This window comes from Vulpes lagopus, chromosome 8, assembly GCF_018345385.1.
Source record: "Vulpes lagopus strain Blue_001 chromosome 8, ASM1834538v1, whole genome shotgun sequence".
NCBI lineage: Eukaryota > Metazoa > Chordata > Mammalia > Carnivora > Canidae > Vulpes > Vulpes lagopus.
In genome coordinates, this window is record NC_054831.1 from 124,876,594 (window position 1) to 124,901,265 (window position 24,672).

The window sequence follows — 24,672 nt, forward strand, 5'->3', positions numbered from 1 at the left end:
TCTCTTCTAGGCTCATATTGCCTAAACAACTCTACGTTCTCACTTTAAAAGAAAAGTCTGAACAGTTAAACCAAATTTAATCCCAAGCATCACACATTGAAGCCTGTGATTCCCTTCAGACACAAGTGCTAGTATAATCTCTAGTGAAAAGAATTACTGAAAACATGGAAGCACTGCTGCTCACCTTTAACCAAGGCTCTATATTCAAATCCCAGCCCCAATCATACCCTCCCCTCTAAAAATCAGTTTCCATGCGACTACTCCACCACCACAGCCTAACAAGGGTGTGGGGAGCACAGGCAATGCTGCAAAGCTCGGGCTTCAATCTGCCAGGAAACACTGGCATCCAAGGGACGACAGGGTTGTTACCAGCTATTCCCATCGAAGCTTTAAGTGGCTTGAGGTCCAGAGACTTGAATATGGCCAGGCTCCTTTCACAGAACACACAACAGTAACATACATTTCACTGAAAAGTTTTTATTGGCCTTTTGGATAGAAACGGGAATTTATTTGCCAGGAAGGATGATCCCATCATACTGAAAGAGAAGAGATTTTATTTTTTCACAACAGGAGGCAACAGCAAAGATGGCAGCAATGGCTAACATTTGAGAATTCACATCTGATACGTGAATTCAGCTCTGAACCCCACATCCCTTCTGTACTAAACAGGAAACTGTCCAGTTTTAACAACTGCTACACCATGCTGAACTGCACTATACCTTGAGAAAAGGGGGCTGTTAAAGCCATATTCCTCCCCTTCCAGTTACCTGCATGTATGGGGGTGGGGAGAAAGCCTGATACTGGCTGTTCAAGCCACCAACCCTGGAGGCCCATTTTGCCAAGGTGCCCAAATACTCCATCTTTAAAGAAACTACCCACCAAATGGTGCTGGATTTTGCACCCCCAAATCCCAACTCCATTCACCGACACCACATTCCACCAGTTCACCTGAGATAAATCAGCTTTACCTTCTGCTGGAACCAGCGCATGGCTTCCTCTTTGCTGATTCTGTGTTTGGCCCCAATGCAGCCTGTCCTGCGCTTCTTGTCTGCGATGCTGAAACCTGGCCTACCCAGCACCTGTCCCAGGAATAACCAACAGTCACCTAGCCAGCTCATAGTCAAGAGTAGACGGACAAGACTCACACACTGGAGGCTGATCTTCAAGAGTCACCTTGGTGGCCCAATGAATTCCGGAGCAAGACACCCATGATCTCAGGGTCTGATAAACCAGTTAGCAGCATCCTGGACAACACAGGTCTGCTTTGGAGGCTGGAACTTGCAGTACCTCCCCCCTTCCCTGCCCAACTTCCAAAGGTAGCTAAGGATTCTCCATCACTGCTCCCCAGTCTTCAAAGCCATTTTTAAAGATGACATTAAAACAAAAAAAAAAAAAACAAAAAACAAATCTTACTATAATACGTGCATTGTAAAACTTATTCTGAGAAGAACAAATGCCTGGTGTCATCGCTTGGCCTGCTTGCAGGGTTGGTCCTGGAGATGCTTGATGGTCCCATCCCTTGCAGAACCGCTTCTCCCTACTGTGTTATGCCTCTGTCTATGAATAAATATTATAGTCAAACAGACAGGATGGGTTGTTATGTAGTATTAACTGTACAAATAGGTTGCAGTGCAAACTGGCCTTTGAACACTGCTCCATCAACTATGTGACTTTGGACAATCATTTTCCCTCTGGCATTGTGTCCTCTCATGTAGCACCCCCCAGTGTCATGAAAACTAAAGGTAGGCACTTGTCAGAAAAAGAATCTGACCAACATCAAGAAAATACCTCCCCTGGGGTTTGCCTGGATGACCACTCTGAGTGCAACCACCATTGTATAAAACTATTTGCTATCAGTAGAGTTGGAAGAGGGGCCGGTTGGAAGCTAGTGGGACTCTTCATGGGAAAGCAGCCTATGCTATTCATCAGGAACCTTGCAAGATAAATTTGAGATGCTTAAATTACAAATTCTGTGCTCATACCCACAATCATATATCATGTAATATTTAAGGAAAACCAATCTTTATTTTTGAAAGATTTATTTATTTATGATAGGGGGGGTGGGCAGAGACACAGGCAGAGGGAGAAGCAGGCTCCATGCCGGGAGCCCGACGCGGGACTCGATTCCGGGACTCCAGAATCGCGCCCTGGGCCAAAGGCAGGCGCGAAACCGCTGAGCCACCCAGGGATCCCCCCCTATAGTGTATTTCTATTTTTGCTTTTAAAGATTGGTTTTCCGGGGATCCCTGGGTGGCTCAGCAGTTTCGCGCCTGCCTTTGGCCCAGGGCACGATCCTGGAGTCCCGGAATCGAGTCCCGCGTCGGGCTCCCGGCATGGAGCCTGCTTCTCCCTCTGCCTGTGTCTCTGCCTCTCTCTCTCTGTGTCTCTCATAAATAAATAAAAATAAATCTTAAAAAAAAATTAAAAAAAGAAATACACTATAGGAAAACACTTTCAGAGGTAGTCACCATGGTATCAAAAGAGTTAAGTCTTGCTATCAAAGTAATACATTCAGCAGGGTAACAGAGGGGAGTTTAAACAGCATTTCTGCTTAAGTTGTTGAATGCCTCTGCCTTCCAAGCTACTTTCAGACCCCAGGTAACTACAAACATATTCATCCAAAAGCAAACTAAATTAACAGTGATAAGTATAATTACATAACATCTTAAAATCAAGTTATATAAGGTCCTCAACTGATAAAATCACAACAATTTGTTCAGATTTGTGAAAACACAAACCACTGCACTTGTTTCCTAAGCCTTCCTGCACCTTGAGCAGAGTGAACTGTCCTCCTCGTGGTACCCCCAGGTGCCTTAAGCTGGACTCCCCCCTGACAACCACACACTGTGGTTTCCATAACAAGCTGCTCTGCAAGTGGTTCTGTACCCTCGGGCACCAGTTAGGTCCCTAGTGACAGGCAGCATAAACTATTTGTGGGTGGTTCCTGGGCCCTGACCTCCACACTCACTTAGAAGTCCTGGACCTTAACCCTTTAGGACTCAGCCACTGGCAGCCTACTTGTGGTCTTTACCCACCAGCTGGCCGGAGCACCTCAACCTACACAAGGGAGTTTAACAGACTGGCACTAGCAGGTGGTTAAACCATGCATAAATAAGGCACAAAATCAGAAGATAAAGTCAAATACAAAATCTAGCAGGTCAGTCTGTTCTAGAGGGACAGAGGGCATGCAATTTGCCTGGTTACTTATCTTTGGTCACAAAGCTAGCAGGGGAAGAAGAGCAGAAAACAAAACACAGATGACATTTCTCCAGCTGAGTGTTCTTTCAATTACACCATACTATCAGAGAACTTGAAGATAGTATGCAAGGACCTCACAGATACTAACACAGTCTGTACTGGGGCATGAGGCAGTCCTACAGAACTGGCTGCATAATAAGGCAATATATCCTATAAAACTAAAAGATGGCATATTACAAAGCCACAATGACAAGAATACACTTAAGAGGAAAAAGGCACAAATTAAAATACCTTCTCAATTGTTTAAAAAAAAAAAAAAGCCTAGAAAGGAACGTCAGCTGTTTACTAACCAGTTTCCAAAAAACAGCACCTTCTGTCCTTAGTCCTGGTCATGTATTTGTTATCTGACATACAGTCCTGTGGATTGGTATTTTCTACCAACCAGCTCGACTCTAACATATCCATGTACACACACCTGTTCTGAAAAAATTTGATCCCATCTTTAAAAAGAACCCTAGACGGGATCCCTGGGTGGCGCAGCGGTTTGGCGCCTGCCTTTGGCCCAGGGCGCGATCCTGGAGACCAGGGATCAGGTCCCACATCGGGCTCCCGGTGCATGGAGCCTGCTTCTCCCTCTGCCTGTGTCTCTGTCTCTCTCTCTCTCTCTGTGACTATCATAAATAAATAAAAAAAAATTAAAAATAAATAAATAAATAAATAAAAAGAACCCTAGACTACCCTTACCTGGATTTTAATCTCCCCATTGCCCATCCTAGCTGGATGAAAATGCTAAGCACTCTGGTATAACCTAAGCGGTCTTCCCATTTTTGCCCCAATTTCCCTTAAAAATGTCTTACTGCAGCAGCTATAACTTTCAATGATAGTTTGGGATATAGCCTCTCACTAGCCTGATCTGATCTACTCCACACTTCACCCTTCTCTAGTTACCCCCCCCCCCACCTTTTAAAAAAATACTTATTTATTCATAAGAGACACAGAGAGAGGCAGAGACATAGGCAGAGGTAGAAGCAGTCAGTCTTCATGCAAGGAGCTGGATGTGGGACTCGATCCCAGAAACTCTGGGATCAAGCCCTGAGCTAAAGGTAAACGCTCAACTGCTGAGCCACCCAGGTGTCCCTCCTTGCTGCTTGTTAACCAGAGACTGGCACCTCCAAGCCTTTGCACAGCTGGCTGGCCCCATCATGTTATCTGCTCAAGTCTCAGTGACCACCCCGTACCTATCCACATGGCAACTTGCATACTTGGGTCATTACCCAGAATGATAGAATGTATGACATCTCTGACCTACAGATACTAATACAAATAGCAGGCCTAGTTACAGTGATAATTGAAGGGCCTCTCACAAATTTTCCAATACCCCAGAACAGAGATAGATTACTGCCCCTGACTGAGAATTCTGTCGTAATGGATAGTTGTGGAACTAGAACATTCACTCGGTGAAGCAGCATCCAGTATTTCTGGGCCCGGTACTGGAATACAGATCAATGCCCAGTGCCCACTGGAACACTACCTAATTCTGAAGACAACCACACAATGGGACATGAGGGCAGAGAGTGACTCAACAATGATCTAAGTTTTCATGGATAGCACGTGAAGTAATGAGAAAAACAACCACACAGCAAGAACTTCATAAAAACAAATTTATTAAAGAAATCTCCTGAGTATTAGGTCTTCCCTCCCTGTTGTGGTATTAGTATGTGGGTAGTTTCTAGGTTATAACGTGTGCATACAAACCACCTACGGATCTTGTTAAAAGCCAGATTCTAATTCAATAGATCTGAGGTGAGGCCCAAGAGTTTTCACAACCCACCCCAGGTCACTGTATCCACTTGGTAGCAAGTGAATGGATGTCAACTCAAAAACATAGTAGACACCGCCTGTCCTTCTAACCAGGACAGGAGCAAACTTTCCTGGCCCTCACCACTCTAAACTGGTTAGGAAAGTCTCCCCACCTGCTCCAGAACCCAGTGTGTTTCAGGACTCACCCAGAATATCACTGAGAGGTAGAAGCAAAATCCAGAAGATCACCAAACTCCCAAGGGTCCTTCTTCTACCAGGGCCAAGAGCCCAGGCAGTTTAATTTTAAAATGGCGAGTCAACCCAACTGAATACATGACATGGCAGGACCAAATGAAGGGTAGGCAGGTTCATATTGTTAAAATTAAATAGGAACACAAACATAAAAACATACAGATAACAGCAAATGGCTAACAGTAAAGTGCACAAGCATAGTGGTAGTATTAAAGAACCTTTCTGAAATGCTTTACACGAAGTAAGCATTATGCTATCTCCTCTGTACAATACCCTGACTCCCCACAGCAGCTAGGACCCACCAGCACTAGTTACATACATTGACCACCAGTTTGTTCTGGCGTGTATTCCAGTTGTGGTTGTTACTACTATAATTACAGAAGTTATAAGACAAGTCTAATTCTCTGCCCCCATGAAGCTGAACCGCAACAATCACTCCTACACAAATTTCACTGCCTATAAGGGGATAGCCCTGGCCCCACAATCAGACTGGAAAGTGAATGCACACTGATATTTTAAGTGAAACAAAAATATGGCAACGCATTTCATGATTCTCCCCTTTAACCAACTGTATCTGATCTCATTGGATAGGATTTTATTATCACAAAGATAAAAATGTCATATTTCCATAACAATGAAGGCACACCAAAGAGATTTCTGGGTTTTAAAATAACTACAAAGGCAGCTAACAAATTAAAGAACCATTAATAGCAGTAGAAAGGTGGCCTGAGAACTGAACTCATTAGTCACAGGTGAGTGAATTACTAAACTGAATTAACATATGCTCAAAATATAAACCCTAAATTGAAAACTATGAACCACTGGCCAAATTATGTGTCTAATGGCCAGAGAAACGGTGGCTTCTGAATGTCATTGGTTCAGTGACAAGAGGCAAGAAAGTTCTATTCACACCAAAGGAAGAGCAGATACCAAAACACAAAATTAACCATTTTTGAGCACTATGTGCCTGATAGAAGTCTAAGTATTCTACAAGTATTAAACTGTTTAACTTTCTGAGGGCTATCTCTTGCCTCCATGATACAGATGAGAAAACTGAGGCAAAGATTAACTTGCTTCAGGTAACAGTGGATAAAAGGCAAGACAGGGAATCAAATCCAGGCAATCTGCCTCAAGGACCCTTCTCTTCTAGGCTCATATTGCCTAAACAACTCTACGTTCTCACTTTAAAAGAAAAGTCTGAACAGTTAAACCAAATTTAATCCCAAGCATCACACATTGAAGCCTGTGATTCCCTTCAGACACAAGTGCTAGTATAATCTCTAGTGAAAAGAATTACTGAAAACATGGAAGCACTGCTGCTCACCTTTAACCAAGGCTCTATATTCAAATCCCAGCCCCAATCATACCCTCCCCTCTAAAAATCAGTTTCCATGCGACTACTCCACCACCACAGCCTAACAAGGGTGTGGGGAGCACAGGCAATGCTGCAAAGCTCGGGCTTCAATCTGCCAGGAAACACTGGCATCCAAGGGACGACAGGGTTGTTACCAGCTATTCCCATCGAAGCTTTAAGTGGCTTGAGGTCCAGAGACTTGAATATGGCCAGGCTCCTTTCACAGAACACACAACAGTAACATACATTTCACTGAAAAGTTTTTATTGGCCTTTTGGATAGAAACGGGAATTTATTTGCCAGGAAGGATGATCCCATCATACTGAAAGAGAAGAGATTTTATTTTTTCACAACAGGAGGCAACAGCAAAGATGGCAGCAATGGCTAACATTTGAGAATTCACATCTGATACGTGAATTCAGCTCTGAACCCCACATCCCTTCTGTACTAAACAGGAAACTGTCCAGTTTTAACAACTGCTACACCATGCTGAACTGCACTATACCTTGAGAAAAGGGGGCTGTTAAAGCCATATTCCTCCCCTTCCAGTTACCTGCATGTATGGGGGTGGGGAGAAAGCCTGATACTGGCTGTTCAAGCCACCAACCCTGGAGGCCCATTTTGCCAAGGTGCCCAAATACTCCATCTTTAAAGAAACTACCCACCAAATGGTGCTGGATTTTGCACCCCCAAATCCCAACTCCATTCACCGACACCACATTCCACCAGTTCACCTGAGATAAATCAGCTTTACCTTCTGCTGGAACCAGCGCATGGCTTCCTCTTTGCTGATTCTGTGTTTGGCCCCAATGCAGCCTGTCCTGCGCTTCTTGTCTGCGATGCTGAAACCTGGCCTACCCAGCACCTGTCCCAGGAATAACCAACAGTCACCTAGCCAGCTCATAGTCAAGAGTAGACGGACAAGACTCACACACTGGAGGCTGATCTTCAAGAGTCACCTTGGTGGCCCAATGAATTCCGGAGCAAGACACCCATGATCTCAGGGTCTGATAAACCAGTTAGCAGCATCCTGGACAACACAGGTCTGCTTTGGAGGCTGGAACTTGCAGTACCTCCCCCCTTCCCTGCCCAACTTCCAAAGGTAGCTAAGGATTCTCCATCACTGCTCCCCAGTCTTCAAAGCCATTTTTAAAGATGACATTAAAACAAAAAAAAAAAAAACAAAAAACAAATCTTACTATAATACGTGCATTGTAAAACTTATTCTGAGAAGAACAAATAGTTGTTCTTCTCTTTTGCTGCAGTTCAAAGTGCTCCTTAAATGCTTGCTGTTCCCAAACTCCCTGTGAGCACCTACCTCTCCTCAGTGTTTGGATACTCAAATCTAATGAGGGTGCTGCCATGACTCAGGTTCCATACTAGTCAGGATTTCTGGGGTTTGTTATGTAGTTTTATGGTTGACAAATACGTTGCAGTAACACAACAATGGTCATTTTTACACTGAAATCCCTATCCTGACTGAGCAAACAGCCACATCACCAAACTCGCATCTATGTCCTCTGGATGGAAGCCACCCCATCCCCAGGGTCTAAGGGAAGGAGCTAGAAAAAAGTGGCCTCAGTACAGTCAACCCACACAACAAATACTGCACCAAAGCTCTCAAATTTTCAATTCAGTGGATGAACAGTCCCTTCACCCACCTATAAGCCATACTAGTGCTTGCTGAATGCTAAATTCTTAAACCTTTGCAATAGCAAGATCTCGTCTATCTAGTCCAGTGCTGTATCCCAACACCTGCCACACATGAGGTACATCTTCCCAAGGGGGAGAACACAAAGGTAGACAACACTCAAAGTTTCAATCCAACATTTGAACATCAAGATAGCACACACAAAATAAAGGAGTAGCAGATTCCACTCTTCTCACAGACCAGGAGTAGAAAAGACTAAATATTCATACCACATAGAAGTCCAGGCCGTAGATACCAATGCTTGGGTCATATTTGATCCCCAGATCGATGTGCTCCTGGATCCCAAAACCAAAGTTTCCAGTATCGGAGAAGTTATTTTTTCTTAACTCATACTCTCGCACCTAAGGAGACAAATGCAGCAATCATATCCCTCGTCAATTCAAATCCCCCCAAATTACTAGTTTAGTCCTCATCACTCAGCACCCCGAGATAAATTCAATATAATTTGATCATGAACCAAAATCTCATTTCCCCACGACACCAAATCACACCCCAAGATAGGAGTTTCTAGAGCTAAAAAAAACAAAAACAAACAAAAAAACAGTTCATAGAGCTTTCCCAATATTTAAAAGGCATTGAAAAACCCAGAGAAATCATTCAAGAATAATAAAGTTTAAAACCATGTTGAAAAAAAAAAAAAAAAATAAATAAATAAAACCCTGTTGAGTGCAGGAAACACCCTTTAGAGGTTCAAAATATTTTCAAATTAAAAAAATATATCAAGGGACCAAAGACAGTGTACGAAGTATAACCACTGCCACTGTAATTATCTAGTTGTTAACACATTAGCTGGTGCTCTTTATTATCCCATGAGGGGATCAGCCTCACCTTTAGACCTTTCTCCAGGATTTCTTCTGCTTTGGCCCCACGGACTGTGCAGTGGACAGCAATCTTTTCATTTCTCCTGATACCAAAGGATCTAACCGTGTACCTAGCTGCAGGTAGGGGAAAACAAGGAGTCAGGTATCACACTCCCACTGCACTCACCTCCTCCCTAGAACATCATCTCCACAATTCTAAGACACATTAAATATCCACCCACATCCTAAGTGGCATTCCTACCAGTGTCACCTACATCTGGTTTCATCCATAGCACAGAAAACAGATTTTTCAACTTCCAAGTCATTCAATCATACTTAAGCAATTAAGAGCTCAAAGTCACATCTAAGTCTCAGGACGGGCCAAGTTCACAGCCACCCAAAGAGGCCACTAGAAAGGAATATGGTCACTGTGTTCTAAAGAAAACAAAACATTATTGATAATTCTTTAATGTTATCCTCATGTTACAGATGAGGTTCTGGGAGGTTAACTTGCCCCAAATCACAGTTGGTAACAAAAGGCAGGATCTAAACCCAACAACGTGCCATACTGCATTATCCTAAAGCAAAGAAACTTAACGATGGTAGTGTCCACGCTGGGCTTGGTATGTAGCAGGCACTTCATACAATCTATTTTATTTTTCACAATCTTATTATCATCTCATTTAGGCAAATAAGGAAGCTGAGACCCAGAAAGGCTGAGGCCAGACCCGCAAATGATGGGGCCAGGATTTGAACCCAGTTGGCCTAGGCACAGAGCCCTTCTCCATGTAGCCTATAAATTCTCAGTGTGTCAATCAAACCAAATATCACCTACTGCATTCCTAATGTTTCTAACTTTACCCGGAAAAATCTCTACTTAGACTGGCCCTGGCTGAATCTCTGCTAACTTAAAGACCTGGTATTCCAACACCAAACCCGTCTTGAAAGGAAAATACTTTGGGATCCCTGGGTGGCTCAGCGGTTTGGCGTCTGCCTTCCGCCCAGGCGGTGATCCTGGAGACCCAGGATGGAGTCCCACACCAGGTCCCTGCATGGAGCCTGTTTTTCCCTCTGCCTCTCTCTCTGTGTCTCTCATGAATAAATAAAATTAAATAAAACAAAGGAAAATACTTCTTGGGTAGCTCAGGATGGTGATGCTTTTTAAGGGGCATCAACTGTCACTTTCAAAACGGGCACTGAAGAGGCTGTATACCACGTAAATTAGGAGAGAACGTGCAGGGATGTTCTCTCCCCTGACGGCCACCACTGACCTTTGGAGAACACTGGGGTCTGGCCCGTGAGCTGCTCCAGCACCTTGGCCGCGCGGGTCAGTCTGTCTCCACTCTCCCCCACACAGATGTTGAGGCAGAGTTTGCGGATGCGAAGCTCCCGCATGGGGTTCTCCTTTTCACCTTGATCCTGCTGCAACGAGGGAAGCGCAGCAGTCAACACGCCACCCCGCCACAGCTCCGAGGCCCACATCTGCAGACACCGCCTACCTAGTTCTGCTCATCCCGGTTCCTAACGACAGCCTTACGGGCTTGCAAAGCATCGCGGTGTCTGTGCACCAGCTCGGAGCTGGGCTCCCCCTCCACGCCAGGAATGGACGAACAGACACTTGGGGCAGGTAGCGGGAGTTCGAACCCCAAGGGGCTCACCCCCGTAAGGTGTCGGAGCGCGCGTCCCCGCTACAAAGCCGACGGGCAAGAAAACAGGGTTTAAACGCCGCTGAGGAAACAGGAAGCGCGTGGTTGGGCGACGTCCCCCATTCCTTTCGGAAGCAGCCCGGGGGGCAGAGGGCAGGCGCCCTCCTCGAGCGGAGGGACGGGCTGCGGCTCCCTAAGCACCCGGCAAGCCTCAAGTCCCCGGGACGGGGAACAGGTCCAGACGCCGTGCGCCAGCCCCTCCGTTCGCTCCGCTCGCCCTCCCCGCAGCTGACGCGCCGCGCTTCCGAGCCCTCCCGGCGGCCGCCCCCAGCCGGCTGAGGAGCGGGAGGGGAGGGGGCAGGGTTCGGCTCCGCGGCCTCGGCCCGCATGGCTCTGCCAGTTCCGCCACGGCGAGCCTTACGGGCTCCCTTCTCCGGCCGCGGACGAGGCAGCTCCCGCCTCGGATGAAGGCGGATGGAGGCGGATGAAGAGGAGCAAAGCAGGGCCTCAGCTACTCACCGCCATGGTGGAGAACAGGAAGAGAGGGCGAAGCTTCCGGCCCAGGGCCTTATGGGTCAGGAGGCGGGCTCTCTCCCCAGGCTGCCCCGCGGGCCGCGGCGGGCGGAGGGCGGGCGGCGCGGGGCGCGGCGCGGGGCTCGGCGGGTGGGCGCCGCCCGGCCCCCGGGACGCGGGTTTTCCAAAAATAGTTTTTTAAAGCTCCCTGAACGGGCTTTTCCTTGAGCTTCCGGTCTCCACGGGCGCCCTTCCCTCCCACGGTCTCCGGACCTCGTGGCTCCTGGCGTGAACCGACTTCCAGAGCCACGTGAAATCAGTCGTGCAAACCGCCAAGTAGGGGATCCCCGGGGGGCTCAGCGGCTCAGCGCCGCCTTCCGCCCCGGGCGTGACCCTGGAGACCCGGGGTCGAGTCCCGCAACCGGCCCCCTGCACGGAGCCTGCTTCTCCCTCTGCCTCTCTATCATGAATAAAATAAAATCTAAAAAAAAAAAAAAAAAAAACTTAAAAAATTTATTCGGTGACAATGTGAACAGTGGAATTTATAGTTAGAACAGAGGTGGCTGAAGAGCCCTGAGCTGTGGAGACGTGTCTAGACAGTCGTGCTCTAGCTAACCCAATACGCGACCCCGGCCAGGTTACTAATTAGACCCTCTTTGAGCCTCAGTTTTCCTCAGCTTTAAAATGGGTACCTAGACCATAGGAGATTGTTGTGAAAGTTAAATGAAGTAATTGTGTAGAGCACGCATAAGGGGTTACTCTTTTATTTTTTTAATTATCTATTCATGAGAGACAAGAGAGAAGCAAGAGACAGGCAGAGGGAGAAGCAGGCTCCATCCCAGGATCCCCTGGATCACAACCTGAGCTGAACGCAGACGCTGAGCCTCTGAACCACCCAGCTGCCCAATAAGGGATTTCTCTTAATATAAACCCACTATATCCAAGCAACCCCCTCCCCCCCCCAAAAAAAAATGTTGGACATGGTGTATAATCGACAGTCGTCCTGCACGCCCAAAGATGGCTTGCAGGTTAGTCTGACAGACAAAGGCTCTGCTGGCTTCCCGGTTTACACTAATTCTCAGCAGCAGCACCGCAGGAAGAACCTGGCATTGAATCCACCAGTTTCTTTAACAGGAATAAATAGCCAAAGGACTTAGGTGGAAAAGGAGACAAGCCTCTCACTTCTACCATTATTCCCTTCTCCCATTGCTACAGGGGATGTTAAGCCCCCAGGTTCTCCGTGTTTCATCCAATAGGCACACATGGGATTTCTGGGAAGCTGGGCTGATAGAGAAGAGTAAAGAGACACCCCCCAACACCCCCCAACCACACTTTTGATTTCCTCCATCAGGCACCCACCAACTAGCCCAGAGCGGAGGCCTCAACCAAACTTCTGGGAGGAACAGAGCCAAGGGAGGGGCTGCTCGAAAGCTTGGAATAAAAAGCTCAGACTGCTGAATGCAACATATGACCTTGGATTTTCTTTGGCTATAAAGCATGTTTTTGGAATAATTGACAAAAATCTGAATCGGGTCTGCAGATTTCAGAAGTGTATCCATGTTAGTTTAATGTCCTCTTTCTGATGACTTGACCTTGGTTGTATCAGAGAATATTTTTGGGTTTGAGAAATACACCTGTAGTATTCGCTGTAAAGGGCCATCATGTCTGTAACTTACTCTCAAATAAGGGGGAAAAATGTGGTAAGATTTGGGGAATCTGGGTGAAAGTTGCCTCTTGCAACTTTGTAACTCAAATTGTCAAACTGAAGTTAAAAAAAAAAAAAAAAAAAACAACCCGAGGGAACTATGTATCTAGAAAATATAAAAACAGTCTCATTCCCTTCCCCTCAACTTTTTTCAAACAGAACTTCCCAGAAATAGTACCTCCTTGCCTCCAGCTCGCACACCATGTTAATGAGAGTGGCTAATTACCATGCCCAGCAAGTACCAGCTCACTCAAAGTTCAGCATCCCTTTGGAGGCAGATACTATATTGTTTTTCCATTTTACAAATGAGCACACAGAGAAGTTCAGTAGCTTTTATAGACGCTATTCAAGTCAGGCAGTTTAGCACCAGAGTTCTGTTGTAGGAACTGAAGAGCTTGGCCAGGGCTAAAAGCTGCCCTAGACTTCCTCCTTTACACTTTTTCCTCCTCGTGACTCTAGCTCTCTGGTTCTTGCACCAGCCAAGCACCAGAAGGAAGCTGAGGTGTGGAATTAGACTGAGCAACCCACCTGCTTCCTCCTTGCTTACAGCATCGAGGTCAGTAGAGGCAGAGGCAAAGACTTGGTGTGCTTTATTCCCATGCCTCAAACTCATCAGCAAAAAGGAAAGTTAGCAGAAAAGTTAGCATTAGCAGGGGTAGGTTTAAGACATTTTAGTCAAGAGAAGAGTTAGTCTAAGTCTCCTTGAGCTCTTCTTTTCCAGCCGTGGCTTCTTCTGGGCTGCCCTCTCCTGGAAAGGTCTAAAGTAGTCGTCACTACTCACTTCTTGGCTGCCTTTGTGGCAGACTTGGTGATTTTGCCACCAGTCGCTGCTTTTTTCTCCACAGCCTTGATGACCCCAACAGCCACTGTCTGCCTCATGTCACGAACAGCAAAGCGGCCTAGGACACAGGACATGAAGAAACAGGTGGAGAACACTAGCAGGGCAGGAGCTATTATAGGACACTGGCATGGGAGGTCAAGTAAGTGATACTCTGAATTATACATATAAGTGCATGCAATTATCTCAACAACTCAAAGTAGAGCTCATGATAGCTGTTTTGCAGTTGGGAAAACTGGGGCAAAGAAGCAGAAGGTCACTTTGCTGTGATGGTTGAAAACCCAGAATATCTCACCCCAGCACTTATGTTCTTAGCCACTGGACTGTCCTACTTCCATAAGTAAAGGTCACAGAGAAAACTTTGCTTTGGGTGCACCCACCCATACTAATGCTTCCAGCCTTCAAGCAACTAGCATCTTCTCTGTGCCCATCACAACAACTTGTAGGATGTATCTCATTTACACTCAACTGTGAATCTAGCAATTGCTTCTCCTGGGGGGTACTTGAGTGCTCGAAGTTAGAGACTTCAAGTTGTGGAGGGCAAGGCTTTGGCATCTGGTTTCAACCTCATAGTATTTTTGTCAGATGTAGAAAGAACCAAACCCACTTTGCAAGATTCCTGTGGCAGCCTCTATGGCCCACCTCTAAAATTTTGAAATTCACCCCCTTCCCCATTAACTGGGAGACCCTGATGGCAGGGACTTCTTGGTTTATAAATATCTATCATCTAGCACTTTTATATATTGCCTACTCCCTATATATGAATTTTGAATATTCTAGATTAATTGTTCAGACCTAACCATGTATAATCTACTTGGAGGATCTAAACTCCTAGGCTGCAGCCTTGACCTGGTGAATCTATCAGGGTCTGAGCCTCTGGATTTAATAGGGTCCATCAGTGGTTCTGATTATCTACCAGGTTTGAAACCCACTGCGCTGGAGAATAAGAAGGAAAAAGAAAATCCCTACTAATCTCTGCTCTGTTCACCTCTTCTAGATCAGGGTTTCTCAAGTTGATGTGCATCCCAATTACTTGGGGGTATTGTTAAACTGCACATTTGACTTCAGCAGGTCTGAAGATGGAGTCTGAGGTTCTTCATTTCTAACCACCTCCCAGAGGATGCCTGTGCTCCTGGTCCACAGACCATACTTGGAGTACAAGTCTCTGAAGTGGCCCCTGCCTTGCTTGTGACACTACGCAAGCACTTTCCCTTTTTTGGGCTCCTCTAATCTGGAACTCTAGTCCTTCTGGCAGGTTTTTTTTTTTTTTAATTATTCATATATAGAGAGAGAGGCAGAGACACAGGCAGAGGGAGAAGCAGGCTCCATGCAGGGAGCCCGACGCAGGACTCGATCTTGGGTCTCCAGGATCACACCCCAGGCTGCAGGCGGCGCTAAACCACTGCACCACCGAGGCTGCCCCTTCTTACAGGCTCTACAACCTGGCTTGGGTGTGACACATTGGCTAACTTACTCCCTGGAGCCAGGAGGAGGAAGGGGCAGCTCCAGTAGCCAGGTGCTATCAGGACTTACCAAGGGGCGGATACTCTGAGAAACTTTCCACACACATGGGCTTTCGTGGAATCATCTGAACGATGGCGGAGTCCCCAGACTTGAGGGCTTTGGGATGGTCTTCCAGCTTCTTGCCTGAGCGCCGGTCAATCTTCTCCCTGAGTTCTGCAAACTTGCAGGCAATGTGGGCCGTGTGGCAGTCCAGAACTGGTGAGTAGCCAACTGCAATGCTGCCAGGGTGGTTGAGAATGATCACCTGGAACCCAGAGTGGGATGGGAGCAGAGGGAGAGCTTTAGCCAAGCATCCTCCAAAGGAAGTAGCCCTAATCAGCTGACGAGTCAGGCATCTTGGACACACTTCAAATTATAGTGAGCATCTGAACATTTATATAGTATACCAAATTCTGTCCTAAGTATATCTCATGCATTCCAATTTAATTTTCATAGCAGAGAGCCTGAGTAATTTACCCATGATGAAGTACCAGGGAAGCGGTAGAGCTAGGGATGAGTGATATAAAACCTACACACATACGTGTAATTTATGTTCTGCTTTCCCCCCACCATTTAGAAAAATGCATTGTAATAGCTAACTAACTTGTTAGGTGACCTGTTGGTCCCGGGTCAGCTGTTTTACATATCATCACCTCATGTAACTCTCCAAGGCTCACTGTGAGGTAGTGCCAGCCTCCACATGCAGAAGTAAGAATGTGCCAGACGTTGCCTTCAGAACAGCTTTCACATTCTAACTCTGGGCTGAGGAAACACCCAAGAGCTCTAACACAAGGATTCCCAGGTCCCACCCAAGTCTACTGAATCACTCCCCAGAACCATTAGGAAGAATGTTAGGGATCTGCATTTTTGTTTTTGTTGTTCTTGTTTAGGAATCTGCATTTTTGAAACACTTCCCAGGTGATCTAATCCACCTGGCTTGAAAACTACTGCTTTAAGGCATCAAGACCATACTGTGGAATAACAAGATCATTGAACTGCATTGTTTTGTTAAAGGGCAAAATAGCAAATAAGCTGCATTCAGGATTCTAGGGCAGTCTGACTCTACCCACACTGCTGCTCAAGGGCCCAGCATGGATCATATGCTCAGTACTCATTTCCTGAATGATCCACTGAGCCACTCTGCTTGTAGGACAGGATGACTGTCTCAGGAAACACCCCTTAAATGGGCCTCCTCACCTGGGAGATGAAGCTCGCCACTTCTAAGGGCGGATCATTCTTGCTGTCTCCTGCCACGTAGCCTCGCCTGATGTCCTTCACTGACACATTCTTCACATTAAAGCCCACATTGTCTCCAGGCAAGGCCTCAGCCAGGGCCTCGTGGTGCATCTCTACAGACTTGACCTCTGTGGTGATGTTGCAGGGGGCAAAGTTCACCACCATGCCTGGCTTGAGGTAGCCTGTTTCCACCCGGCCCACGGGCACGGTGCCAATGCCTGGGGGGACAGAGCAACCAGACCTGTCAGCAGCCAGACTTCAGTGAGCCCCCAACACCAAGGACCCCCACACAGCATGTACTCACCCCCAATCTTATACACATCCTGCAGAGGCAGCCTCAGGGGCTTGTCCATAGGACGGGCAGGGGGCATGATGGAGTCCAGTGCTTCTAGCAGTGTCATACCTACTATGTTTCCTTCCTTCCTGGTGATCTTCCAGCCTTTAAACCAGGACATCTGGAAAAGCCACCAAACACGCAGCTTGCTTAGGCTCAAGGGAGCCTGTCCCAGATGCCAACGTGTATTTAACATGGGACCTCAAGTGATTTTTTAATGTATTCTGAGCCTCAGCTTCCTCATCTATGAAACAAATATCACCACCTACTTTGCAGGCTAAGTAAAGACACAAAAGACCACACACAACCCACCAAGCACAATGTTTGACATGTGCTACACACCCACTAAGTGATGGCAAGGTGTTGCCCCTCATTTGAGCCAATATTCTTAGGAAGCAGAGATTTCTTGAATCTGATTAGCCCTTAGGCCTCATTCTATCTGTTGATTACACAGGAGAAGCAGAGAAAACATGCAGCACAGTTAAGTAAGCATCAGGAATGAGAATGAAAACAATATTCAAATACCCTAACATTTATACCTTGTAAAGACTAGATGTTCCCCAACATCTTAGGCAAGGGCAGCATTATTGAGCATAAGTCCTTCTAGAAGGACCATCTTAAGGATAATAGTTCATTATATACATGTCTTTTAAGTAGATACTTCTATAAAAACCTTGGCCAAAGCTCATCAGAGACATCATATTTGCCTTCAGAGATATATCAGTTAACTGGAAATCCAGTTGGCTCCTTTCTTTGGACCAACTTCCCACTCAAACACCAGCCTCATCCATGAGGATAAGTTATTCTATTAGTTTGATGAACTTAGCAACTAACTTGGCTCTATGCCAACTCAGAGGCCTGAATAAGCATACAAGGTCAGCATCTTCCCTATCTTAAAAGTGGGGAAACTGAGGTCTCTGATATTACAGGTATTTCTTGAAAGCAGAGGCTAAACCCTAAATCTACTATCTAGTCCACTGACTGCATGCTTTGTTCTTTTGCATCTAGAACATACTAGATGCCTAATGAATACCCACAGGGACAGAAGAATGAAATCTCCTTATTTCACTAGCTGAACTCTGGGAAATTCTTGGGAAATGGGCATCAAACTTCAGGTTTTTATTCTACTGTCATTTTAGAAGGCCCCCTCCTTCACCACCCAATATAGAGTAACTCTCTCATACTGTGCCCCCTTATCCTTATGTTTTTCTTAGCACTTGTCATCATCCACTGTATTACTACTGCTCCCAGAAGACCCCAGTGCCATGAGCAGAGTTGCATCTCATTCGCTACCACGCCCTCAGCACCAAGGACAGGGCCCCTCATGGAAATACTGAAGTACCATACAAATGAACACACTGCCAGTGGTAGTTCTATCTTTCCCAGGGACAGTTGGGCAATTTGTATCAGAAGACTCCAGGATAATGCCTACCCTTTGTTTCACCAGGAACTTACTCTAACTAAATGATGGAGGACGCATGAAGGATTTGTTTATCAAGATGCTTACAGCAGTTTTTAATAAAACTAGAAACACTATTCTTAGAAGCTGGTGACCTTGGGTTATTAACTACACTATAAGTTTTCTTATTTTATTTATTCTAAAATTTGTTTATTGATCTGAGAGACACAGAGACAGAGAAAGAGAGAGAGAGACATAGGCAGAAGCAGAAGCAGGCTCCATGCAGGGAACCCAATGCGGGACTCGATCCCAGGTCTCTAGGATCAGGCCCTGGACCAAAGGCGGCACTAAACCGCTAAGCCACCAGGGCTGCCCAGTTTTCTTATTTTATACGGGAATAAAATGCCTTCTTCATGGGGTTCTGTGCATGTAAAGCGTTCAGTCTGGTGTCTGGTACATAGCAATTTCTCAATGCCATTTCACTTAATAGTGGATATGGCTACACAATCTATTGTAACTCTGATCTACAATATAAAACACTAAGTATTCAACATATTTAAATGGCAAAGAAAATTTCAAAGTTTCATAGAAAATTACATACAGTGTGAGTCCAGCTGTGAACATCTAGAAAGAACTGCGTGGAAACTAGGTTATCTATAAGCTATGAAGTTTATGCTTCATATCTGTATCAAAGGCTTATTGCAAAAATATTAGACATTACTTTTATAATCAGGAAAAGATTATGCTATATACATGGAAGAAAGGGCTAAGAATCTTCAAGTCAGTTGTGGAAAAAGGTGGGCTTTAGGCAGTAGAGTAGTAAGGGATAGCAATTAACATTTGAGCACCAACTGTATACATGAACAGATTCCCACGTGGAGTCTCTCATTTAATTCTTACAGTCCCTTAAAGTGAGTCCTAACACCCAGAGTATTATTTCCTCTCTTACCCCTTTACTGTGGGCAAGGGAAAAAACTGGGGCTTCACCAGGTCTGATGCCAGAGTTAGAATTTCTTTGTAGGGAGACACTCATTTAAGAATTTTAAACCCTGTTAGATTCTGGGATCCATGAGCACAGTGAGTATATCTTAGACACATTTATATTGCCCCCACACTTCCTAACCTGCCTAGAGAGGTAGCTTAGATACTGTGAGCATGGACGAGAATTCCAGACTCTGCTGCACTGCTCAGTAGAACTTTCTGCAATGATGGAAATATTCAGTAACTTCACTATCCAATGTGACAGGCACATGTATTAGCTACATTTCGAGTGCCCAGCAACCACCACAACTAAGGAACTGAAATTATTTGATTTAAATTATTAAAGTTAATAGCTACATGTAACTAGCTATGACATTGCACAATGCAGCCCTATGCTTACTAGTTGTGTAGTCTTGAGTAACGTCTGTTCATCTGAAAAATGGGGATCAAATCATGTACCCATGGGGATGAAGACCCTTCAAAGTGATTGGCCCATAAGCAAGCTGTAAATCCTGGATATTGTATTCTTGAAGAAACTCAAAGATTTGAGTGGGAATGTTGCATTTAATTAGCCCTGTCCTGGTCAGCTCTCACCTTGGTGCTTGGTTCTATCATGTTGTCCCCATGCCAGCCTGAGATGGGCACAAAGGCGACAGCCTCAGAGTTGTAACCGATCTTCTTGATATAGGCCTTCACCTCCTTGCTGATCTCCTCAAAGCGTGCACTACTGTAAGGAGGCTCCGTGATGTCCATCTTATTGACTGCCACGATGAGCTGCTTCACGCCCAGTGTATATGCCAGCAGCACGTGCTCACGGGTCTGCCCATTCTTGGAGATGCCAGACTCAAACTCACCTACACCACTTGCCACAATCAGCACAGCGCAGTCTGCCTGGCCCAGGTGACAGAGGGAAGAAGGCCTAACTCAGATTTGGCTTGGGACACCCACTGCCAACCCCCAAAGAGCCAAGACAACTCTGGGTGTACCTGTGAGGTGCCTGTGATCATGTTCTTGATGAAGTCACGGTGACCTGGGGCATCAATGATGGTGATGTAGTATTTCTTGGTCTCAAACTTCCACAGGGAGATGTCAATGGTGATGCCACGTTCCCGCTCTGCTTTCAGCTTGTCCAGAGCCCAGGCATATTTGAAGGAGCCTTTGCCCACCTGGGCCAGGAGTAGGAGGAAAACCGCAGTGTCACCTCTAATATCCAAAGCTGCCCATCAACCAGGAAGGAAGTTCCCAAATGAATGGAGAGTCAGAGGAGTGGTAACAGGGCAGTGAATGGTAAGGCCTTTGAATTTTTCAAACAATAGTATTTATTACTTATATAATTAAGTTTTTCTTTCAGAGCTGGTTTTAGAGTCAGAGTGACCCAGGGCCAAGTGACAAAGTGTCTAGGTGGACATATGGACCTGGTACAGGGTCAGCAAGCCCTCAAATCAGTAATAGCAAATGCATAAATAATGCTGACCACATACCTAGTGCTGTTTTAAGTACTTACCATGGGTTATCTCATTCAATCTCACAACAACTTAGCAAAAATTTTGTCTCATCTTGCAGACAAAGTAACAGAGAATTAACTGACCAACCCAAGATCATCTGATGAATAAAGATCAGAGTCAGGATTTGAACCCCAAAGCATCAGACTCAAGTTCAAGCTCTTAACCACTACCCTCTGCTAAATGGTATCTATGACTGATTGCTAGCCTGGGGAGGATGGGCTGCTTTCAGCACTGGTAAAAACGAGGCTACCAAAAATGAGTAGCATATTCAAGTTAACATGCTGGTCTGGGGTATACTCTACCACTTGCCAGCTCAGGGGTCCTGAACATCTATTCGTTTCAGCTCTAATTAGAGGGCAGAGTAGAGAAAAGGAAAGACTGGAGACCAGGCGGCTTCCTCGAGAACACTAATTAGTTTATTAAGATATAAACTAGGTGTCCTAACTTTTGCTACTGTAGGAACTTCTATTTTATGAAGTCCATTATAATTTAGAATATTCACTAGATAAGCAGCTATCAAAGAATGGTCCAGGGACCCTGATACATTTTAGAGTTTGCATGATCAAAACTATTTTTTTTATCAAAACTATTTTTATAATGCAAAGATATTATTTGCCTCTTCTCTTTCTGTCTCGTCATTGTGCAGTGGTCTTTTCCTGAGGCTACATGACCAGTGAAATCACAACGGGTTGATTACAGAGGCAGATGAGAATCCAACTGTCTTCTATTAAACCAGACATTAAACCTATCAACAAAAAAATAAAACAACATCATCCTCCCAAGGTTTTGTTTTAGAAAATAATTATTTTTCATACACAAAGTGATACTTATGTTAATACATGGAGTGTATTACTATTATTTTTAAGTGATTTAGGCATTTTTAAACCTCAGTTTTCATTTCAAATATCATAAATATATAGATTTAATTTACATAAACTAACTCTTTGGGGTGCCTTTAAGAATGCAAAGGGAAAAAAAAAAGAATGCAAAGGGTTCCCCACATCCACGTCCCTGGATTCCATTCATTACTCTCCATGCCCACTGCTGCTGCCTGAGCCCAGGCCACCATCCTTGCTCCCATGGTCAACAGCAACAACCTCCCAGCTGGCTTCCTAGCTCCTAGAGTTGGGCCCTTTGGCCTGTTCTCTCCATGCTGCAATCAATGTGCCTTCCTAAAAAGATCTTGCCTGGGACCCCTGGGGGGCTCAGTGGTTGGGTGTTTGCCTTTGGCTCAGGGTGTGATCCTGAGATCCTGGGATCGAGTCCCACATCAGGCTCCCTGCATGGAGCCTGCTTTTCCCTCTGACCATATCTCTGCCTCTCTCTGTGTCTCTCATGAGTGAATAAATCTTAAAAAAAAAAAAATCTTGCCTGATTCCCATCACTCCCATGCCTGAAATCCTTTAGCTGCTGCAGAGAAAGTGGTCGGGCTGTTTAGCAGGGCACTCGAGGCCACTGTCCCCTGTCCTACCAGGCAACAACTCTGCATCTCAGATGCTGTTCCAGTTTCCTTGTGGCTCATGGGCACCTGTCCCACTTCCTTAAGGCTCAAAGGAAGTCCCTTCTTGGAATCCTTCAAGGCCTCTCAGGACATGTTCATTGTCCATGACCTAGGCTCCTACAGCACCCATGCTATTACTGAACTTATGGTGTGATAGGAGAGTGTGTGACCAGGAGTTGCTTGTACCTACTATGTATCCATGGGGGCTACCCTAAGATCCATGGTAGATGCATGAAAAATCCTTTCCCCTCTTTTAAATGCCAGCTTTAGCTCCTGAGATACAGCGTGGCATCTGCATCACCCTGGGATTTAAACCTTGGCACCATCCTCAGGCAAGCTGTTTAACACCGCTAACCTCATCTGTCTCACCTGGAAAATGGCAGCCACACCACCTGCCTGACATGAGTGAGAGGGAAAACACCTACCAGCCCAGCAGGTGCTCAGCAGAGATGAGCAGTCTCCTCCCCCACAATGAGGCATCCCTCCCAGGGAAACCAAGGCTAGGAAGGAGGGCTGGGGGTGGGGCTCAGATAGAGCTGTCTCACCTCTGAGGCCTCCTTCTCAAACCGGTCGATGGTCCTCTTGTCAATGCCTCCACATTTGTAGATGAGATGCCCTGTTGTTGTGGACTTGCCGGAATCCACATGGCCAATAACCACAATGTTGATGTGGATCTTCTCCTTGCCCATGCTAGGAGCTGCTCAGGGAAAAGACAGGTATGCTCAGAGCATGAATTGACCACCTCCTGTCCCTAATTCATCTTCCTTGGGACTGGGCCAGCTCAACCACCAGAGGGTGAGGCAAGAGGAAAACAGTTGGCCAGGAGGGCAGAGAGGGGGCCTCTCCAACACCTCACACCTGAGGATGCTCTGGTCTTTTCCCCAGCCTAAGGAGGAAGTGCCTACCTCCAAAGCCAGGAGAAGCCCCTCCCGCCTAGAGCAGACCAACTGGGCAGTGGGCCCCACCCACCCCCTTTTACAAACATCTCCAGCCCATCCTTCAAATCCCTTGTTCCTACTGGCCCACTGGCCCTGGGATACATGGGAAATACACAGCACCCTTCTGACAGGGGGTGGTCTCTCCCTCTCCAGGTTGGGAGGAGGATGAGGCTGTTGCCCACCAAAAGGAGGCTCCTTTGAGCTTTTTACACAAGTGCTTCCTGGTCCTTTCTCAGCCTCACAAACTGCATGGATTTATCCCCATCTCCAGCTGCTTGCATACGGCCTGTGGCAAACCCTGAGTTTGGGAAGTGAGTGCAGAATGACTCCTAAGCCTTCAGGCCCTGACCTCCATATGAACTGTCACCTTTATGCAGCCGCTAACTCTACCTGAGAGATGAAGGAGCTGTGCTCAGGGGCTGGGCCACTGGGAAGAAAGTAGCAGAACTCAAGTGTGGCCCCAGAGTCTCAGCCAGACTCCAGCGCTGCAAATTCATGCCCGAAGGAAGGCAGGCAGGGATAGGAGTCCAACCTTGCATGTTTCTGGGGTCCCAGCCTCCAGCACTGGCTTGCTGAAGGAATGTTTAGGGTAGGACCTGGGAAGAATATGAGGGGGGTGAGGGGCGAGGAGGGACAGTCTCCCACACAGAAGGGCTGGCCCAAGAATTGAGGACCAAGCTACTGGACTGTAGTCTGAGGCTAATACAGTTCCGGGAGCCTCCAAGAGTTCCGAAACCATCTACACAACAGTTTGTAAGGACCAGGTTCTGTGCCTGGAGACCAGTTAGATGCAGGGAAAGGTGGCTGAGAGAACAGGCTTCTGAGAAGGCTTACCTACTCGGATTACAGCCCTGGCTATGCTGTAGTCCTGGGACTCAGTAGTCCTGGGAGTCCAGCTATTTCTTGATGTTGAGGTGATTCAAGGATAAGCCTCCTCACTCATAAATCTTGATGATGCTGATAATTGGTCTTTTAAAGAACTTATGACAAAGTGGGAACACATGGGGGCGCTCTAAGTACAAACCACAGGTTAACCTGTTGCTAGAACCGGGGCAGTTAGTTGGGAGCTGGAGGGCTGGAGGGCTGTGGTTACAGCGCTGTGCCGGTCACACTGACCAACTCTGGCCCCTCCTCTTCGGATACAGGTGGTGGTAGAGAAATGATTTGTGAGTTGAATCATGTAGTTAATTTCCCCTTCATCTAAGTTTTGTTTTTCACTAATTATTTGGCATCTTGGTGTGTTAACAGTTTCTTAGCTATAAGTCCCACAAGTTCATAAGAGGTAAAGTGAGGCCCTTGGGATCCTTGTGTTTACCATTCCTCCCTGGACTCTCAGTTCCTGCTTCTGAGTATCTGTGGATCATTGGAAAGGAAACTGGTTTTGGGTTCCAAAGACCAGGCAAGTCTCAGCTTTGCCACTTCGTGGCTTCCTCCCCCTTCCTCCTCTACCTTCTCTTC

At 46.2% G+C, this 24,672-nt stretch overlaps 2 protein-coding genes and 1 long non-coding RNA gene across 3 annotated transcripts; all 3 read right to left on the reverse strand.

The window, feature by feature from the left end:
- Positions 1 to 461: 461 nt before the first annotated feature.
- LOC121496479 lies at positions 462 to 1,445 on the reverse strand. The gene is made up of 2 exons (XR_005989249.1): positions 969 to 1,445; positions 462 to 536 (listed from the first exon to the last, which is right to left on the reverse strand). It is a non-coding gene; the product is annotated as an uncharacterized LOC121496479 (long non-coding RNA).
- A 5,406-nt stretch (positions 1,446 to 6,851) lies between these two features.
- Positions 6,852 to 11,463, reverse strand: RPL11 (ribosomal protein L11). The gene is made up of 6 exons (XM_041768140.1): positions 11,281 to 11,463; positions 10,387 to 10,537; positions 9,144 to 9,250; positions 8,525 to 8,656; positions 7,359 to 7,469; positions 6,852 to 6,926 (listed from the first exon to the last, which is right to left on the reverse strand). Exons 1-6 carry the CDS (start codon positions 11,284 to 11,286, stop codon positions 6,897 to 6,899), a joined length of 537 nt encoding a protein of 178 aa, XP_041624074.1. The 5' UTR covers positions 11,287 to 11,463; the 3' UTR covers positions 6,852 to 6,896.
- Positions 11,464 to 13,756: 2,293 nt separating this feature from the next.
- Positions 13,757 to 22,965, reverse strand: LOC121497483 (elongation factor 1-alpha 1-like). Its single transcript, XM_041767156.1, has 7 exons — positions 22,822 to 22,965; positions 20,257 to 20,436; positions 19,865 to 20,161; positions 16,861 to 17,011; positions 16,518 to 16,774; positions 15,351 to 15,585; positions 13,757 to 13,878 (listed from the first exon to the last, which is right to left on the reverse strand). The coding sequence occupies exons 1-7, from the start codon at positions 22,963 to 22,965 to the stop codon at positions 13,757 to 13,759; spliced, it is 1,386 nt and encodes a 461-aa protein (XP_041623090.1).
- Positions 22,966 to 24,672: the final 1,707 nt, after the last annotated feature.